The sequence below is a fragment of the Ovis aries genome, chromosome 1 (assembly GCF_016772045.2).
Source record: "Ovis aries strain OAR_USU_Benz2616 breed Rambouillet chromosome 1, ARS-UI_Ramb_v3.0, whole genome shotgun sequence".
NCBI lineage: Eukaryota > Metazoa > Chordata > Mammalia > Artiodactyla > Bovidae > Ovis > Ovis aries.
In genome coordinates, this window is record NC_056054.1 from 218,661,897 (window position 1) to 218,681,557 (window position 19,661).

A 19,661-nucleotide genomic window follows, 5' to 3' on the forward strand; every position below is an offset into this window, starting at 1 on the left:
CCAGGCAAGCATACTGGAGTGGGTTGCCATGCCCGCCTCCAGGAGATCCTCCTGACCCAGGGATCCAACCCACCTCTCTTGCTGGGATCTTTACCAATAGCGCCACCTGGGAAGCCTATGAGATGCTTCGATTTTCCCAGCCTGTGCCTCTGACCCTTACTACGGTCCTTCACAGCTAGTTTGAGTCAGTTTTCTGGAAATTCGTTTCCCTCACTTTTACTAGTTTCCTTTCTTCCTTTCGTTGGGATCTTAAATTTCATTATCTTGGGGCCATTCTCACAGACTATCCTGCTGGCCGGTGCACAGCCTCCTTCTTTGTTCTGTTTGTGCATCTGGCATGACTTGGGCTCCACCCTTTCCCCAAGCCCAGCACATGGTGATTGGCTGCGTCGCTGGTGCAGAAGAGCTGGCTCCCAGGTCCTCCGCTTCCTCGCCAACAGGCCTGGGTCACCGCTCTGGAATTGTCCTAACAAGGGAAGAAGAGCATGTCCGGTTTGAATTTTGGAAGGAAATTGATGTCTTCCCCCTCCCCTCTCCGCCCCTCCATTAGCAGGCACCGACTCATGGACTCGTGTTCATGCGCTCACGTCCTACCAGGAGGTCCCTGGTGGGGCTTGAGGTTTGGCAGCGCCTGCCTTGCTCGCGGAGCTGGGCACGCATCCGCCGCTTGCAGCCACGTGTAATCCTTCCTGTCTGCTCGCCACTTGGGCACAAAGTCCCAGCGCTCGGGCCCACCCTCTTCTTTAGTAGCAATTAACCTTTACTACAGAGCTTCCTTTGAAGTTTGCTCGTGTTTTTATTACAAAACTGCAATGAGGAACATAATGGGGGGAAATGTCTAAATTTCGGAGTTACCTAATCTGTTCAATTCCCTTGCTGGTCTCCTCCTGGCAGTTGTTTCATGCAGTTATGATCTCAACCAGTCTGCCTGAGATTTCAAACCATGTTTCTGTCTCAGCCTATTTTTAAGATTAGTGAGCTATTACACACATGCACACTGCAAACACACACTGATGTGTCTATTATACGCCTAAGTGTGTACGGCTGAATATATAGAACTTGTTCCTTGTTTAACGTCTAGGGAAATTTTTTTACTTCAGAGACAAGCTAGGTATATGTGCTTTTAATGTTAACTTTAAACTCTTGTTGCTAAATATTTTCTCTCAATGGACTTAGGTGAAGAAGAGTGGAAAATTATTTATGTTAGTATCACGAATGATAATGCTGAGTGATAAGTATTATGACGGGTACTGAATGCTATTAACGGTGAAATTCTGGATTTTGAATGGCATCTGCCCAGAAGATTTGCAGTTAAGCTAGGCAGAGGGGCCAAGTGAAACAAATGGTGAGTTATATAAAACCCACAAAAGAGACGGCATTTTAGGCCAGCCTTGCAAATAAGAACCAAAGAATTATGAGTGAAATGGCATTTTTTTTTTTCCTAGACTGCCGTTCACAGGAGCTCAAATAAATGAAATCATTTTTCTCTGCTTTTCACTCAGCAGTAAATCACTGGTAATCTAAGGTTGGTAGAAAAGCAACTGTGAAGCTCAAAGAAAATACAAGAGAATCTTTTTTTTTTTTTTTTCCTTAGGATGGGTAAGGACTTTCTAAGAAAAATGTAAAAATCACAAAGGAAAAATAGACTTCATTCCGTACAAGTTAAAAATTTTGTACAACACAAGCTCCATTAAAAAACCAAATGATAAGTGATCTACTGGGGATAGTAGCAAAAAGCTATATCAAAGGGCTCATTTCTTTATCATTAGTAAGACAGACCAATAAAAGCCCAATTTCAACTGGACAGAAACAATGAGTAATTTGCAAAAGGGGAAATAGGAATGACAAAATATTTAGTCTTAGTAATCACTGAGATGTGAATTAAAGCAACAATAGATATACAGTCTTTTCTGTTGTATTAATAAATTTTAAAAACAAGACATAATAATAAATACCAGTATGATGGTTTGGAGTATAAATTGGTATCCAGCTCTGAGAAGCAATCTGTCAATACTCAGCTTTCTTTTAGGAATATAACCTAAATAGGGTGAACATAAATATTTATATGAAAAAAATGTTTATTTTAGTGGTATTTATGGTATCAGAAATTTAGAAGCAAGATAAATAAATACTATGAAAATAGTTCATTTATTATGGGTTTATATTATGGAGTATAATACAGCAATTAAAATATAGTTTAATGTTTTTAAAACCATAAGGAAGTGTTCATAATATCAAGTGAGAAAAGTGAAAAAACAAGCTATTCACATATTAGGGCTACAATTTTGAAAAAGCAAACATACTTTAAAACATATCTTTAAAGGAAAAAAAAAGCAAGTTGCCTAAGAGTTAAAGGGAGGACTGGATTTGAACAGCTGGGTTCTAGTCTCAGCTAACTTTGGACATACTGGTTAGCATCCTTGGGTATCAGGTTGCACATTTGCAAAATGGAAGATTATCCTTCTCATCTGTAGTTTTCTCCCTAGATTGTGAGAGAATATAGATACATCTACAGAGATTATTATTATCAGTATTATTTCTGCAATTTCATCTTTGTAGATTCTGATATGTTTTTAAAATGCAACTCTCCTCAGGTGGAAACCTTGGTTAGTTATTCCAAGTCATAGAAATAAATATAATCCAATACAAATGTAGCCTTGGTCTCCAGGGATATTAGAACATTTAAAATTGAATTGAAGAATTTGATTTCCAAGAGCATTTCCCAAGTCATTTGCCTCAAATCCAACAATAAACTTATCTTTCTGTCCTTTTTCGGTTAATGACACACTTAAAGGATGCAAGAAGCAAATTCCAGTAGCAGGCAGTTCAGATCCAAGAAATTACAAGGGTTATTTATCTTTATGGGAGCACTGATGTATATAGCACTTCTTACCTGATACTTACCTATTGTAAATGTGCACAATCTGTCAATCTGATATCTGAGCAATTCTTTAATTAACTGTAGTTACAGCTCAGGAAAAAGATTTACCAATTTTTCCTCAATAACACACATTTAATGGAGATATGATAATTGAGGTAGTTTGTCATTTAGATGAAAGGTTTTAGCGGCGTTTTGGATAGTTCTTGAGTAAGGTACCTGGAGACATTAGTTGATAAACTGCATATGTTGTTAAAAATTTCTTAATGCTAGATGACCCTGAAATATTGTTGCATGTTTTGATACGTAAAACTCAGCAGTTTTATATTTCCATTTTTTTGTCATCACAGCCCTTTTTATATTTAATTCCAGTGATACAGGATTAACAGTGGCTTGAAAACAAATTGCCTGGCTTTGCACAAACATTTAATGCCTATGTGTGGATGAATAACACCATGTCTTTCTCTTGGATTTGCTTGACCTATATAAGTTGTTCTTTAATTGGAATTATTTTGCTATTGTAAGCAGAATTGCATTCAGGTTTTAAATTCAAATTCTTCTGTGCAGCAGCCTGGGCATGCATGTGTATTTTGTCTCCACAGGAATTGAAATCCAAACTCACTAGTTTAAAAATTATGCATTGGTAAAGTTTGTGGGTAACTCAAAGGTCATGGGATCAGCAATGGTTGTGGGGGGGGACCAGATGAGTTTACCTCTATCCCTTTTAAAGTTTTGGAATTACTTTGATGGAACTGACAATATGACAAGTTTAACCCTTTCAGGAAATAGGGGAGATTTTACTGACCATTAATGGATAATTACTGGAGGAAATAGTTCTATTCATTTGGATGCATTTTTGTTTCCTGCTGCTTAAGTCTGTAGGTTACACAATGTCTTCCAGTTTTTAGCACTTCTTGAAAAAACCAAAATCTTCACAATGGATGATAAATCCCTTTAAGAATCTTTAACTATATTTGCAGTAGTTAAATGTTAGCATTCTAGAGAGATGTTTTTGTATGTTCTTAGTTGTATAAAGAGTGTTGGTGAACTTTTGGCTCTTAGGTTGAAGTGCAAAATCTCCCTAAAGAATAAAATTAATAGACTTTATCAAGGGTGTTGGAACCCTGAAGTATATTTCTCTGATAGTATTTCTTTGGGGCATTATAAAAATTGTTTATTTTGATGTTGGATTTAGAGAAAAGTTTCTAATCTGTAATGTTACATTTTTGTGGGTTTAAAGGTGCTTTCCAGGATCAAAGAAATTTCCAATATTTAATAGAAAAATATTGATTTGTTTTAATAGTCAGTGAAATTATATGTTAGGTTAATTATCTCTTTAACAAGTATTTTAAAAGCACCTTTATGAAGATCACTTGGAGAATTCCTAAGAAGTATGAGTTTTGAGGCTTCCCTTTAAGAGTCTATTTCCTAGTTTGGAATAAAAGATTATTCTTATTAAGCTCTAAATAGCAATATGCAGCATTATTTGATCATCAGACTGAGGAAGGAAATTGTGTAGGAACTCACAAGAAGGGAGAAACTTATGTTAAATGGGATGGCAAGGAGATAAGTTGGGAGTTGACATAGAGAATGACTAGAAGTTGGATGGGCAAAGGGGAAGAGAGAGAGAGTAACAGAGGAAATGCTTACTGAGCCCAGAAGATAGAGATAAGTTTATTCTGGCCTGGGGACTCCTACTGAGGAGTGTTGAGATTAAAAGAGAAAGAATGGGTTCAGAATGAGAGAGGTTCTGTTCCAAGCCTATTTCACTTGTGGACATTGTGAATTACTGGAGGCTACTGCACAGAAAAGTTGATGTACCAGGAAGATAAATTCAGCAGCATTGTACAGGCTCAGTGTGAAAGGACCAGAAAGATGTTAGAGGTCTAGAGACCCATTTAGAGGCCTGTTAAAAAATTTAGGAATGAAAACATGGATTGAAAGAATGGGGTGAAGGTAAAAATCTTACAAGAAGAATGGACAACATTTAATGACTGAATAGATTGAGGATGAAGGAGACAAAATATCCATGTTATTTTAAAACCTTGAACATGGATAATTTGAGGGAAAATATTATTTTTAATAGAAATGGGGAAATGGGAGGACACTTGATTTGAAGGTAGATGATAATATGCAAGATTTTGGATATGCTGAACTTGAATGATAATGAGCTTGTTATGTTGAGATCAGATGTCTCATAGAAATAAGGTTGGGTCCTGATTTGATGCTTAGTTTAAATGGCATTATCTCATTTGACTCAAGAACCAAGCACTTCATTAGAAAGCATTAGATTGTACTTTTGCATGTACAGTCACTTTGCACTTCACAAAACTTTAAGAGGAGTCATACTTGATGAACAGTTTTTAATAGGTGTTATAGTTAATTAAATTCCATAATGACTCAAAGAAGGCATTGGGAGTAGAACTCAGATATTCTACCTTCTAGCTCAATAAAGTATCTTGGAAGATTTTAATAATTCATAGAACTGTAAGGTTGATGGGATCTAAAGTGTCATCTAGTCTAGTCATTACTTTAAAGCTACAGTTTCTCCATATCAACCCTAATTCATGCTTATCTAGGCTATATTAGAACCCCCGTGCTGGGGAACTTTAGGTGACCCATTTAACTTTGGATGGCTCTGATTGAAATCTGTCTTCTTGAAATTTTAAGCCCTTTTTTCTTAGTTCCCGCATTGAATATCTACAAATTGAACAAATTAGGTATGACTCACAGTCTGTAATCCTAGTAGAAACATGTGTTTATTTTCTTTAAGGTAACAAATCCCCTTCAACTGGTGGGAAATGCATACTTAGTTATTATTCTTTATGCTTCCTCCATTCCAAAGGTGCGGAAAGATCTTAAGGCTGACATGGTGTGGTCATTTACTTCAGCATGGGGCTGTACTGCTCCAGGCAGCCCTTGGAGTTCCAGGGCTGAGGGTGCAAACTCCTAGTTACTCTCTCTCTTCTGCTCTCCTCTCAAAGATGGTCTTGCCATCTCCTCCAGGCAAGACTTCTGCTCCATGCAGAGTCCCTCTGATCTCTACTTTTCTCAGTCTGAGGAAACTCACTCTCTTTTTTGGTACACCCCATGACACCATCTTCTCTTTGTTCCCTCTGGGAAATTCACCTAATTTCTTCAATGATTTTAGCTTTTATAAATATCCAGAGGAAGCACTAGCATCAAATAACTTTAACTCTCTGTTCTGCGTAAGCTACTGAGGCAAAGAAATACCACAGGCTCAACGGTGTGTTTGAAATGGGAAAGGAAAAATAGAGAAAGAACAAACATAAATTAACCTTTCAATAAATAATCCTGCCATATGAACTTAAGCCTTGTGGCTCACGGAAGCCTTTGGACTCTCTTATGACTCTGCAATTTAGTCCAAGATGCCTCTGCATGATATAACTTTCTAAGACATTGTATAATGCTATCAGCTCCCAATTTGGGATGGTTTGCAGAGTTGTAGTTACACATATGTTTACTCTTAATCTCTACTTTATTCATAATAATAATTAAATTGCTGATTGTTTCCCAGCTGGATAATAGATTGAGCTGGCCCATGAGAGTACTGACAGTTAAAGATTAGCTCATTTGATTTATGGATTCAACAGAGATAAACCAAAGAGGAAATAATCCCTTCCCCCTCTTTCATCTGTGAATAGCAGAGGTTTTAATGCAGGCATATTTTAACAATGGTCTTTCCTTTTTTTTTTTTTTTTTTTTTTAAAGAGCAATAGCATTATAAGGTGAATATTGAGATGTGGAATTCTGTCTCTTTTATATTAGTAGAAATTTATAAATTTTTTATTTATTCACAGATAATGAGTGTGTATATGGCAGCTACCCTGAAATTCCTTTGGAAGAAATGCCAGATGCAGATGGAGTAGCTGGCGCTCTGTCCCTCAGTATTCAAGAGCCATGCTCTCCAGCCACATCCAGTGAAGCGTTCACTCCGAAGGAGGGCTCTCCTTACAAAGCCCCCATCTACATCCCCGATGATATCCCCATTCCTGCTGAGTTTGAACTTCGAGAGTCAAATATGCCTGGAGCAGGCCTTGGAATATGGACCAAAAGGAAAATTGAAGCAGGTGAAAAGTTTGGGCCTTATGTGGGAGAGCAGAGGTCAAACCTGAAAGACCCTAGTTATGGATGGGAGGTAAGAAAATCTTTTGAGTTAATACATGTTTGTATATTAAGATGTATAAAGAAGAGATTACTTTTAAAAATGCCCATAATATAAGCAAATTCCATTTGTTGCAAAGTATCTTCAAATAGAGTTTTAAGAATGAACCTCTCTTACAATTTTCACTGCTTTATAGAAACAAAGTATTGCTTGAAAGTATGGCATGATAGAAAGGAACCCAGCTAATGAATGGTCAGAGGATAGTATCTTGAAAACGTATTAAAGGATATACAAATATAGTTTTTAAATTAATATTTGGAAACATTAAACGCGGCCATCCCTAAGGTATGCGGCATAAGCAAACGGAATAGTCGTATGGCGTGTTTATTGTATTTTGTCTTTACTTTTTTGGCAAGTGGGCTTGGAAGATTGGAGGAAACATTTGTTTTCTGCATCTGGTAGCTTTGAGTTAATTTGGTTTTACTTTCGTTCTACATGTTTATTTTGCTCTGTATTCTAATATATTTTCCCCCTCTTTTGGTCATCCCGATTTGATTATACATGTCTCCAGAATATGTGTACTGTACTGAATCTTGTGATGGTTATTTATATTCAGATTGATTTAATGAGTAATTCATGTATAAACATGGCAGCAAAAAGCAATATGAAAATCAGTTGCTAGTTTCAGCCATTCTTTTTTAGAGAACTCATCTGGAAATATGTAAGAAAGGGAAGTTATGTTCTTATTACAAAATCTAAATTAATTTTATTTTGATAAGGACAGGTGAACTAGTTATTCTCTTGAGTTTATAATTTTTGTACAAAATTAGTGTATATATATATATATACATGTATATGTATATGTATTTCCCACTTATGTTTATAACTTGAAAATTTTTGTGGTTATATTACCGCATCATATTTTCGGAATAGCTGACCTATATCTGAAAAACTTGTAGGTAATTTCTATATGGACAAGAAAGTGTTTTTTGGAGATATGATTGACTTCTGGTTTTACAGTTTCAGTTTGATAGAAGTCGGATAAACTAGATTTATTTTAGTATGTTCTCTTAATATTTATGATCATTAATGGAATATCTGGTTAGCTTTTAAAATAGAAATAAATACGCAGTGCCTTCAGGACTTAATTTCAAATTTTGTCCCTTCGCTTTATCTGTGCCCCCTTGTGAAATCTGCTCAAAATGCCATCATAGAAACAATTCTTATTCAAATGCTGAAATGCTAAAAGTTAAGATCCAGATTTGACATAATTATAATTGAGAAATCCTTCCTTAGTTTTGCTCTTGACCACAGCTCTGGTAACATGGTTAGCTACACTACTAGACGTGTCTATTGATAAGAGATTTTTAAAAAATCACTGTAGCATTAACTGATATGTGAGTTGAATACGTTTTAAACCAAATGCGTACAAACTTTACGTCATTATCGTTCACCTTAAAATAATGGCTATAAACATTCCACTAATAGGTAACTCATTAACTCATTAAACTTTTATTACAAATCTCTAGAGTTAAACAACAAGTGCAGTACTGCTGGAGATTTTCCGGAGGCTTGGAATAAAACAAGACTTAATAATGAAATCATTTTGAAATTCCAGGGTTGGTAAATGCAGGTCTGTGCCTCTCTAAACAGGATACCTGTGGATTTGGGGATGAACCTGGTGATTCTGCATATAGAGGAAATGTAAAAATAATTAATTTTTTTCTCCTTGGAGTAAAATGTCTTCTGCACATACATGGGCAAGTGCTGAGAAATGTGAAATAATTCTTTTCATTATGTCGAAATTGAGTTGTTTTGTTGCTTGGAATTCAAGATAATTTTATAACAAGTTCATGACTGTTTGCTACACACATCAACCATTTCCTCTCTGTCCATCAAGAATTCAGTTGATGGTCAATTCGGTGGTTTTCTTCACCACTTTAATGGTTTCCCTTGTGTTTATTTTTAAAAAATAATTTTATTTATTTATTTTTGGCTGTGTTGGGTCTTCGTCGCTGCACAGGTTTTTCTCTTATTGCGGCGAGCGGGGTTGCTGTCTAGTTGTGGTGCCCTAGTGGGCTTCTCCGGAGAAGGCAATGGCACCCCACTCCAGTACTCTTGCCCGGATAATCCCATGGACGGAGGAGCCTGGTGAGCTGCAGTCCATGGGGTTGCTAAGAGTCGGACACGACTGAGTGACTTCACTTTCACTTTTCACTTGCATGCACTGGAGAAGGAAATGGTAACCCACTCCAGTGTTCTTGCCTGGAGAATCCCAGGGACGGGGGAGCCTGGTGGGCTGCCGTCTATGGGGTCGCACAGAGTCGGACACGACTGAAGCGACTTAGCAGCAGCAGCAGCAGCAGCAGCAGCAGCAGGGGGCTTCTCACTGCAGTGGCTCTCTTGCTGCAGAGCACAGACTCTGGAGTGTCTGGGCTTCAGTAGTTGTGGAACATGGGCTCAGTAGTTGTGGCTGTGGGCTCTAGAGCATAGGCTCAGTAGCTGTGGGTTGGTAAATGCAGGTCTGTGCTTCTTTAAACAGGATACCTGTGGATTTGAGGATGAACCTGGTGATAGTTCTGCATTTAGAGGAAATGTAAAAATAATTAGTTGCTTCATGGCATGTGAGATTTTTCCCGACCAGGGCTGGAATCCCTGTCTCCTGCATTGGCAGGCAGATTCTTACCCGCTAAGCCATCAGGGAAGCCCTGTCCTTGCTTTTGAGAGTGTGGATTGTCTGTTCTAGATGTATTGTGAACCAAGCAAGAGCAAGGGCTTTTTTTTTTTTTTTTTTTTCAAATTTTGGTGTAATTTTGGTAAAATTGTTATCCACAGAGGAACAGTTGGGTTCTTGACTTTAGTATTTTCTTTGTTGTTTTTAATCTTACCCTGCTTAATACAAAATCCAATCATGATAAAGAAAGGCACTTGCACAAAACTTCTGACCTACTCACATGTGCTCTTTTAAATCATTCTTATGTCATATTTGCCCTCAACTATAGCTGATTTCCCTCCTGTTTGGTTGGACAGATAGTTGTGATTAGCCAGTGTGGCTTCTTTTTCTGATATTGTTCATTTTTAAAAATGATGAATTGAAGGAGAAAATAACCTCTTAGGCCAAAAAGAATAAACATGAATGGAGGAAATCCAGATTCATCCAGCAGTTATTCAGTGCTACTGTCCATCAGATTCTGTACTAAATGTTTCCTTGAGAGAATCCCAGCCTATCAAAACTGAACAAGCCATTCATATCTCTAGTACTACCCTTGCTCTTTTCTACCTATAAAATTCCCCTCCCTGTGTATTTCCTGTTTAATAAATTGGACTACCATCTGTCCACCTGCTCAAGCTAAAAAATGGATCATCTTTGACTCTACTGTCTCCCACACCAACCTTATCTGATTTACAGTTCCTCTGTTCTTTCAAAGCCTCCATTCTTTGCACACACTGGTCTCCATACCTGGGAATCTCCTTTTCCTTCCTGTTCCTAGCAAGTTTATATCCATTCCCCAAGTTCTCTTCCATGTCATCATCCTTGATCCTCCTATTAACAATTTGAAGTGAAGCTGCTCAGTTGTGTTCGACTCTTTGCCACCCCATGGACTGTAGCCTACAAGGCTTCTCTGTCCATGGAATTTTCCAGGCAAGAGTACTGGAGTAGGTTGCCATTTCCTTCTCCAGGGGATCTTCTCCATCTGGGGATCGAACCCTGGTCTCCCCAATTGCAGGCAGACGCTTTACCATCTGAGCCACCAGGGAAACCCAAGTAACAATTTAGTACTGCTTAAATTTTTTCTCACCATCAGTTCAGTTCAGTTCAGTCTCTCAGTCATGTCCGACTCTTTGCGACCCCATGAATTGCAGCATGCCAGGCCTCCCTGTCCATACTAAAGAACATAGAGCATTGTGCAGCATCCAAATTGTTTGCCTAGTTTCCCTAACAGAGCAATATTTCCATGAGAGCTGGCATAGCTGTTTCCTCTAAGTGCAATGTCTTGATGGTGTCCTATCTGTGGTGCCTGTGATGTTGTCCAACACTAAGTATATTATTCAAAATAGTCAGGATTAGTCAACTCAGGCTGCTACAAATAATATACTATAGACTGGGTAGTTGAAATAACAGAAATTTATTTTCTCGCTGTTCTGGAGATTAGAAATGTGAGATCAAAATTTCAGCTGATTTTGTTCCTGGTGAGGACTCTCTTCCTGGCTAGCAGATATTGTCTTTTTGCTGTGTTTTCACTTGGCCATTCCTAAGTGCATGAACATGCATACACACCCACAGAGAGAGAGAGAAGGAGAGAGAAAAGGGTGGTGGTTGATACACTCTGGTGTCCTTTCTTCTTTTAAGAACACTAATCCTATTGTATCAGGACCCCACCCTATGATCTCACTGAACTTTCAGTTCAGTTCAGTTCAGTCGCTCAGTCGTGTCTGACTCTTTGCAGCCCCATGAATTGCAGCACGCCAGGCCTCCCTGTCCATCACCAACTCCCGGAGTTCACTCAGACTCAACGTCCATTGAGTCAGTGATGCCATCCAGCCATCTCATCCTCTGTCGTCCCCTTCTCCTCCTGCCCCCAATCCCTCCCAGCATCAGAGTCAACTCTTCACATGAGGTAGCCAAACTCCAAACTTTGGAGTTTCAGCTGTAGCATCATTCCTTCCAAAAGAACACCCAGGGCTGATCTCCTTTAGGATGGACTGGTTGGATCTCCTTGCCGTCCAAGGGACTCTAAACAGTCTTCTCCAACACCACTGAACTTTAATTATCTCTTAAAAGCTTCTTAGGTGGCATTAGTGGTAAATAACTTGCCTGCCAGTGCTAAGAGACACAAGTGACTTCCCTGGGTTGGGAAGATCCCCTGGAGGAGGCATGCAATTCATTCTAGTATTCTTGTCTGGAGAATCCCATGGACAGAGGAGCCTGGTGGGCTATGGTCCATAGGGTTGCACAGAGTCAGACACGACTGAAGTAACTGTACGTAAAGGCCCTATCAACAAATGTGGTCACATTGGGTGCTAATGGTCCAACATAAAGATTTAGGGGTGACTCAAACATTTAGTCTATAACACCGATAGTTAACAAATAACTGTTTAATAGCAAAATGAGTGAAAGAATGAAAGAATCAATGAGAGAAAGAATGAATGGATATAGGATTATGTTGCTCTGAAAGAGATGGCAAGGAGTGAGAGCTGAAGTCAGTCCACGGTATATCTAGAATCTGTATTTTATACAGGTGGAATGAACTCTGCCACTACTCTGTGATTCTAGTGAAACTATTTAAATAAAGTCAATAGGGTCTTGCATTTTTATTTGATCAATGGGTAACCAGTACATATCATTTGTTGTTATTGAAATTAAGTAAAGAGATATGATAGTGTCTTCAAAGAAAGTTTTTAAAAGAGAAAACTCAAAGATAGTACTGTAATTAGGGCCCACCTCGTAGAGCCCTATTTAAATAACTTTTTTTAAGTTAAATGTTTTCTCAAGAAGGTACTTCAGAAAAATCATTTCAGCTCAGTTCAGTCGCTTAGTTGTATCCGACTCTTTGCGACCCCATGAATCGCAGCACGCCAGGCTTCCCTGTCCATCACCAACTCCCGGAGTTCACCCAAACCCATGTCCATTGAGTCGGTGATGCCATCCAACCATCTCATCCTTTGTCATTCCCTTTTCCTTCCACCCTCAATCTTTCCCAGTATCAGGGTCTTTTCAAATGAGTCACTCCTTCGCATCAGGTGGCCAAAGTATTGGAGTTTCCACTGCAACAATAGTCCTTCCAATGTACACTCAGGACTGACCTCCTTTAGGATGGACTGGTTGGATCTCCTTGCAGTCCAGGGGACTCTCAAGAGTCTTCTCCAACACCACAGTTCAAAAGCATCAATTCTTCGGCGCTCAACTTTCTTTAGAGTCCAACTCTCACATCCACACATGACCACTGGAAAAACCATAGCCTTGACTAGATGGACCTTTGTTGACAAAGTAATATCTCTGCTTTTTAATATGCTGTCTAGGTTGGTCATAACTTTCCTTCCAAGGAGTAAGCGTCTCTTAATTTCATGGCTGCAGTCACCATCTGCAGTGATTTTGGAGCCCCCCAAAATAAAGTCAGCCACTGTTTCCACTGTTTTCCCATCTATTTGCCATGAAGTGATGGGACCAGATGCCATGATTTTAGTTTTCTGAATGTTGAGCTTTAAACCAACTGTTTCACTCTCCTCTTTCACTTTCCTCAAGACATTCTTTAGTTCCTCTTTACTTTCTGCCATAAGGGTGGTGTCATCTGCATATCTGAGGTTATTGATATTTCTCCCGGCAATCTTGATTCCAGCTTGTGCTTCCTCCAGCCCAGCGTTTCTCATGATGTACTCTGCATATAAGTTAAATAAGCAGGGTGACAATATATAGTCTTAATATACTTGCTTTCTATTTGGAACCAGTCTGTTGTTTCATGTCCAGTTCTAACTGTTGCTTCCTGACCTGCATACACGTTTCTCAAGAGGCAGGTCAGGTGGTCTGTATTCCCATCTCTTTCAGAATTTTCCACAGTTTGTTGTGATCCACACAGTCAAAGGCTTTGGCGTAGTCAATAAAGCAGAAATAGATGTTTTTCTAGAACTCTCTTGCTGTTTCGATGATCCAGCAGACGTTGGCAATTTGATCTTGGTTCCTCTGCCTTTTCTAAAACCAGCTTGAACATCTGGGAGTTCACGGTTCACGTATTGCTGAAGCCTGGCTTGGAGAATTTTGAGCATTACTTTACTAGCATGTGAGATGAGTGCCATTGTGCAGTAGTTTGAGCATTCTTTGGCATTGCCTTTCTTTGGGATTGGAATGAAAACTGACCTTTTCAAGTCCTGTGGTCACTGCCGAGTTTTCCAAATTTGCTGGCATACTGAGTGTAGCACTTTCACAGCATCATCTTTCAGGATTTGAAACAGCTCAAGTGGAATTCCATCACCTCCACTAGCTTTGTTCGTAGTGATGCTTCCTAAGGCCCACTTGACTTCACATTCCAGGATGTCTGGCTCTAGGGGAGTGTGAGTGATCATACCGTCATGATTATCTGGGTCATGAAGATCTTTTTTGTACAGTTCTTCTGTGTATTCTTGCCACCTCTTCTTAATATCTTCTTTTTTTTTCATGTTTTAAAAATATAAATTTATTTATTTTAATTGGAGGTTAATTACTATACAATATTGTATTGGTCTGCTTCTGTTAAGTTTGTATTTTAGAGAAATAGGGTATTTTTGAAAATATGATTTATAGATCAATATATATAAATTAAGCTCTAGACATAAAAAACATCATTTGTATAATTTCTCTCAAACCAGTTCTGATTTAATAAGGAAGATCTTTAAAAATGGTATTAGAGTTTGGCAGTGCTTTCTACCTTGCAAAGCCTAGGATTTGTCTCTAACAAAAAGATTTTCAAAGACTGGGGTAGTGCTTAATTGTCTCTAGGACCTGAAAGTAATTAGCTGCGGCACACTTTTCTTAGGTTCAGAACTTTACCAATTGAGTGAAGAATAATTTAAAAAATTCTGTTGGCTCAAGTTGAGATTTTCTTGTATGTTTTCTTCTAAGGATGATCAATACATGATAGCACAGAAATTGCTTGGCAGAATAGAAGGGAGCAGGCTTCTTGAGGGAGACTTTCCAGCTCAAATCCTCTTCAAGGTCTGTGTTCTAGTTGAATGATTTGGGAAAAGTTACTAAATCACCTGTCCCTCAGTTTGTTTCTATGTCAGAGGGTGATAATGATTGTACTTATCCAATTAGGGTTGTTGTGAAAATAAAATGTGACATTGTGTGTCAAAAGTCTACCAAAGAGCCTTCCATGGGGCAAAAGAGCTTAAGAAAGGTGAAAAAGGAACAAAACTTGGGCTAAAGCATAGGTCTAGTCCAGGGTCATTGGATAGGGCAAAAGCCATTTATATTTTATCTATTGATTTTCATAAACAGTTTTTCTTTCTCCCACTTCTTGTTTTCTAGAAATTCAGTTACTTCAGGATGGTCTGAATTTGTTTGCAAAGGAGACACTGATGGCTTCCTAGTTAACCTTTAAAACAAGGATTGAGGAGAGATCCATAAATTTCTTTTAAGCTGAAAAATAATTTGGGTGGAACATTTTTTTAATAGTGAAATGGGTCATTAGAAAAAGGGGGTGAAGTTTTGTTTCTCTGGAATATTGCCATTTAGCACATTTTCTTTGCCTGTATTTTTGTCATTGGCCATCATAAAATTCTCCAAGTAGATGTAGGTTCGTGTACCTCTGAGTTGCCAAATCCTCTATTCTATCTGTCTCACCCAGAATTGCTGTAGATTACTTTGATTGGTTAAAATGCATTGTATGAACTTGGCTTTTTGTTTGCTCCCCTCAAACATATACCTATTCAGTCATAGAAAAATAATGACATGAGTGGATAGTAAATTTTTCTTATGTTCCGTTAAATAGATGGGAAGGAATAGTGGAAAGAGATTTTACTGGAGTCAGAAATTCATTAAATAATTTTGATGCAGTGCTTTGACAGTACATTATATTCTAGCCATGCAGTCCTGAAATGTGATATTACAATGAATGTGTGCCTCTCTAGATCATTTTAAAAGAAATAGTTCTCACGTTTGTAAGTTTGGTTTTGAGTCCTGCAGCAAAGCCTTACCCATTGAAACATGAAATCTATATGTTAACTGAAACATGAGTATCCATTAAAGCAACAATAGCATCAAACTTTCAAGATACCTAACGACTGAGTTTAGAGTCAGGAGCTGACAATCAAATAATGTATGTTTGGTAATAAAGAAGAATGGGGTAATTTGGGATTTTAGATATATATACCAGGTATCTGAATGGCAATATTTCTCACCTATTTCTTTCTAGGTCTGATTGGGCCCAAAATGAATTTTCTCTGGTTTGGCATTGATTTCAGAGAAAATGATTATTCATTAAGGAGAAAGCAAGTTCACCTGACAAGTTGCATATCTTAAAGCTGGATAACTAAGAAATGAAGACCTTTGTCTTAATAATTCTGAAATGAATGGATTCCAATAGAATTATTATTTCACCAATTATCCCAAAGAGTATCTTTAATAGGAAGTAGGAAAGGAAAATGTAATTTAATAATGAATGTATAATATCATAAAACCTTGTATTACAAAGTATTAAGTTTTAAAAATATTATTTATAAGCTGACAAATACAGTTTGGATATTCAGTTTTACTATGTGATGAATTAAGAAGTAAGGAAATGCCAAGAGAAAAAGTGAGGCTTACTTAGTAGTACCCGGCACATGACTGTCATTGGAACCCAAAAAGATATTATGGATTCTCTTAGAATATAATGAAATGAAGAAAGAAAAGAATGTACAATTTATTTTATTCATTTTATCCTATAAGAATATGTAGCAGAAACTAAATCTTGCATTGTTAAAAGAAAATAGAAGTCTACTCTCCTGAAGCACCAGGAACTACCCCTGGTTTTGACCTAGGCTCAAGGGGGATCTCTCTTTTTTTGATGAAAATGTCAGAATCCCATTACCCCTACTCACATACACTATGTCATCTTATTCCTTCTTTCATGAAAGATGTTGATGAAGTTGAGCACGTCTACTCATCTTATTGCTGTTTTGACAGCCTCTCATACTTCCAAAGTGTAGCCAAAGATATATGCAAGTCTGATATCAGATATTTTTAAAAGTTCCCCCAAATATCAAGAGTCTTTTGTTTTACTCTGCTTGCCTTGGTGATCAATTAGAATATGCAGAAGTCATTCATTTTTCAAAAGCATACGGGGTGATTTTCTTCCAATTGCAAGTATTATCTCACAAAATGGACTCAAATGAATTTTTTTCTTATTTGTTCACCCACACATCTGCATGATTATTGCTTCCCTTTTTTGTTGCTAGTTCAGTTCAGTCACTCAGTCATGTCCAACTCTTTGCGACCCCATGAATTGCAGCACGCCAGGCCTCCCTGTCCATCACCAACTCCCAGAGTTCACTCAGACTCACGTCCATTGAGTCCGTGATGCCATCCAGCCATCTCATCCTCGGTCGTCCCCTGTTGCTAAGTCAGTAGTAAAACTCATGGGTTCAAAAAATGAAATGTTCAAGAAAGATCCTCTTTTAAGAGACTTGACAATTGACTCCAGGATTTGGTCAGTCCAGGGGCAGAGATTCTTTGTAAGGCTTTGTTATTCTAGAACACGTAGAAGTTGGGACCACTGCATAGGACTTTCTGTTCTCTAAGCTTCTCCCTCAATTAGGAAGCAGAGAAAAGTAGTAAGGAGTAGCTGATTCAGATCTGTCTTAGAAGGATAAAAAACTTGGTTAAGCTTCTTTGCTCCCTAGTTTGTTTAGGGTAGTAATATGGAGAGACTTGGTTCAAATAATGATAAATTGATCCTGTGGAGACGTGTGGACACTGAGAGGATTATGCACTGTTTCATTTGAGCAATACATAAAAATTTTATTAATGTAGCATCGTAGTTTCTCAAAGTTTTTTACATTGATAGAATCATATAACAATTTTGATGAAGTCCTCCTCTTTATGTATCTTTCAAGAAATTAAAAATGAATTATTATTTCAGCTAATTACTGAAAATTTAGCAAACAAATACTATCCTCATTTTTCCTCTCTTACATCTTTTGGACTTCCCGTGATGTGGCTGAAGCTGCTGCTGCTGCTGTTGCTAAGTTGCTTCAGTCGTGTCCAATTGAGGTTAGGTCAAATATTATATACTTTTTAAGAATATTTTCTCATGGTAGTTAGTAGAATTGTCAAGCCAAAAAAAATCACAGAGAGCAAGATGTAGACAGTCATCATCATGACAAAGAATGATAAAAAACATCATGTGTGTTTGGAGCAAATATATACCCACAGCTACCTGTTAGGTTGTCCTTTCTTTCAAGTCGATATTTGCTATAACAAGAATTTAGTATAACAGAGAGTTTTCATAGTACCTTTGTTATAAAGGGACTTTTGCTTGTACTGACAGAAGGTGAACAGACATTACAGAGAAATCGCCTGCTTCACTGAGCAGCTCCACACCACTGTGTGAGTCCTGTGACCACTGCTGAGTCCATGTGACCAAAGGGGCAAGTCTCAGAGATGTCTTCTCAGAAGAACATTCGTGGCCAGGAATAAGACACGCAGATTCAAAAACAATGAAAAGTTTATTCTAGGATTGTTGGTCATTAGCTCTTTTACTCTTTCAATATCTCAGGCCTCCAGCAGGTGCTTCTTTCAAACACTCTCTCCTTTTAAACACCATCCTCATAATTGCCACCCCGGATCTTATATATATATGTATGTGTGTGTGTGTGTATGTGTGTACTTATATATGGAGATAAAGCAGGCAGGGAGAGAGGCTGCTTCAGTCATGTCCTACTCTTTTTGTGACCCTATGAACTGTAGCCCGCAGGTTCCTCTGTCCATGGGATTCTCCAGACAAGAATACTGGAGTGGGTTGCTATGCCCTCCTCCAGGGGATCTTCCAGACCCAGGGATTGAACCGTTGCCTCTTGCAGCTCCTGAATTGCCAGGCTGGTTCTTTACCATTAGCCTACCAGGAAAGCCCTCCATTCCAGTATTACCTAGTAAAGGTTGCCTAGTATCTGGATTTGGTTAATAAACAAAGACCCAGCCCTTGATCCAGGAAAAAGACGCCTCCCTCCCTGGGGCCAGGATGGGCAGAGGATGATGATTATAGATGCCTCTGCTCTGAAATCTCTTTTATTCCTGCCACACCTGCACTTGGAGTTTTCCTCATGCACAGGAAAATGCATGTATTTTCTGTGGCTATGATTCTATTTTCTATGACTTGTATTAATATTGCTTGCAACCAGGGGCCAAGATCTGACAGAGCTGGACACTTGAGCCTCCTTTTCAACGGGCTGGCAGTGGTGTCTTCCTCTGGCGCTGCAGCTGACCGCCCAGGCTTCCCAGGTGTGCACGGTGCCACACAGAAGCCTCGAGTGCTTGGTAGTCACAGGTGTGGATGATTTGTTTTTTCTTTTTTCATTTGTTTAGATTCTTGCGGTAGGAATTCAGCAGGTGTGTGACAGCAGCCTTGAATCTCCACCCTGTCACAGAGGCCAGCTGCCTTCCAAAAAAAAAAAAAAAAGATGTTCTTGTTGGTGCTGCAACACTGTCAGCTTAAGTCCTTGTTTTCCTGGAAACCTCACCCAAGGGCAAGACTCTGCCTAACCAATGAGTTAGGGTAAGTTCATCTCAATAGATGAGCAAGAGTCTCCTTATATGAACCTGGTCTACAAGCAGGAGCAGGTTATCTGGCTCTGCCCTTCTGGATTTTGCTTCATTTTTTTTTTTTCTGACTTGAGCTGGTATCATTCCAAATACAAGGATATAGAAAACCCTGGACTTGGTTTCCAGAAAGATATAAACCATGCTGGGATGCTTTTGTTGACGTATACATTTCTGCCTCTGTGACTGAGACTAAATATAGGCTCAGAGATGGAGCGTGGCTGTGTGTGGAGTTACCAGCCATCTCCTCAGGAAGTCACAAATCCTGGGATCCAGTCGGGTCAGTGTAGGGCAAGGTCACCTTGGAGAGTATCCCAGACCATGTCTAGCTTTAGTGAAGGGTGGGGAAGGCTAGCTACAGTAACACTTAGGAACCAGATTGTTAC

At 38.6% G+C, this 19,661-nt stretch overlaps 1 protein-coding gene across 10 annotated transcripts in view; it reads left to right on the forward strand.

The window, feature by feature from the left end:
- Positions 1-19,661, forward strand: part of MECOM (MDS1 and EVI1 complex locus) — a 630,714-nt gene that overhangs the window by 295,789 nt on the left and 315,264 nt on the right. For all 10 annotated transcript variants that reach the window (XM_012099708.5, XM_012099727.4, XM_012099711.5 and 7 more), the window contains exon 2: positions 6,700-7,037. In XM_012099708.5, the coding sequence (XP_011955098.3) occupies positions 6,700-7,037 (338 nt within the window). The remainder of the gene's footprint in view (positions 1-6,699; positions 7,038-19,661) is intronic.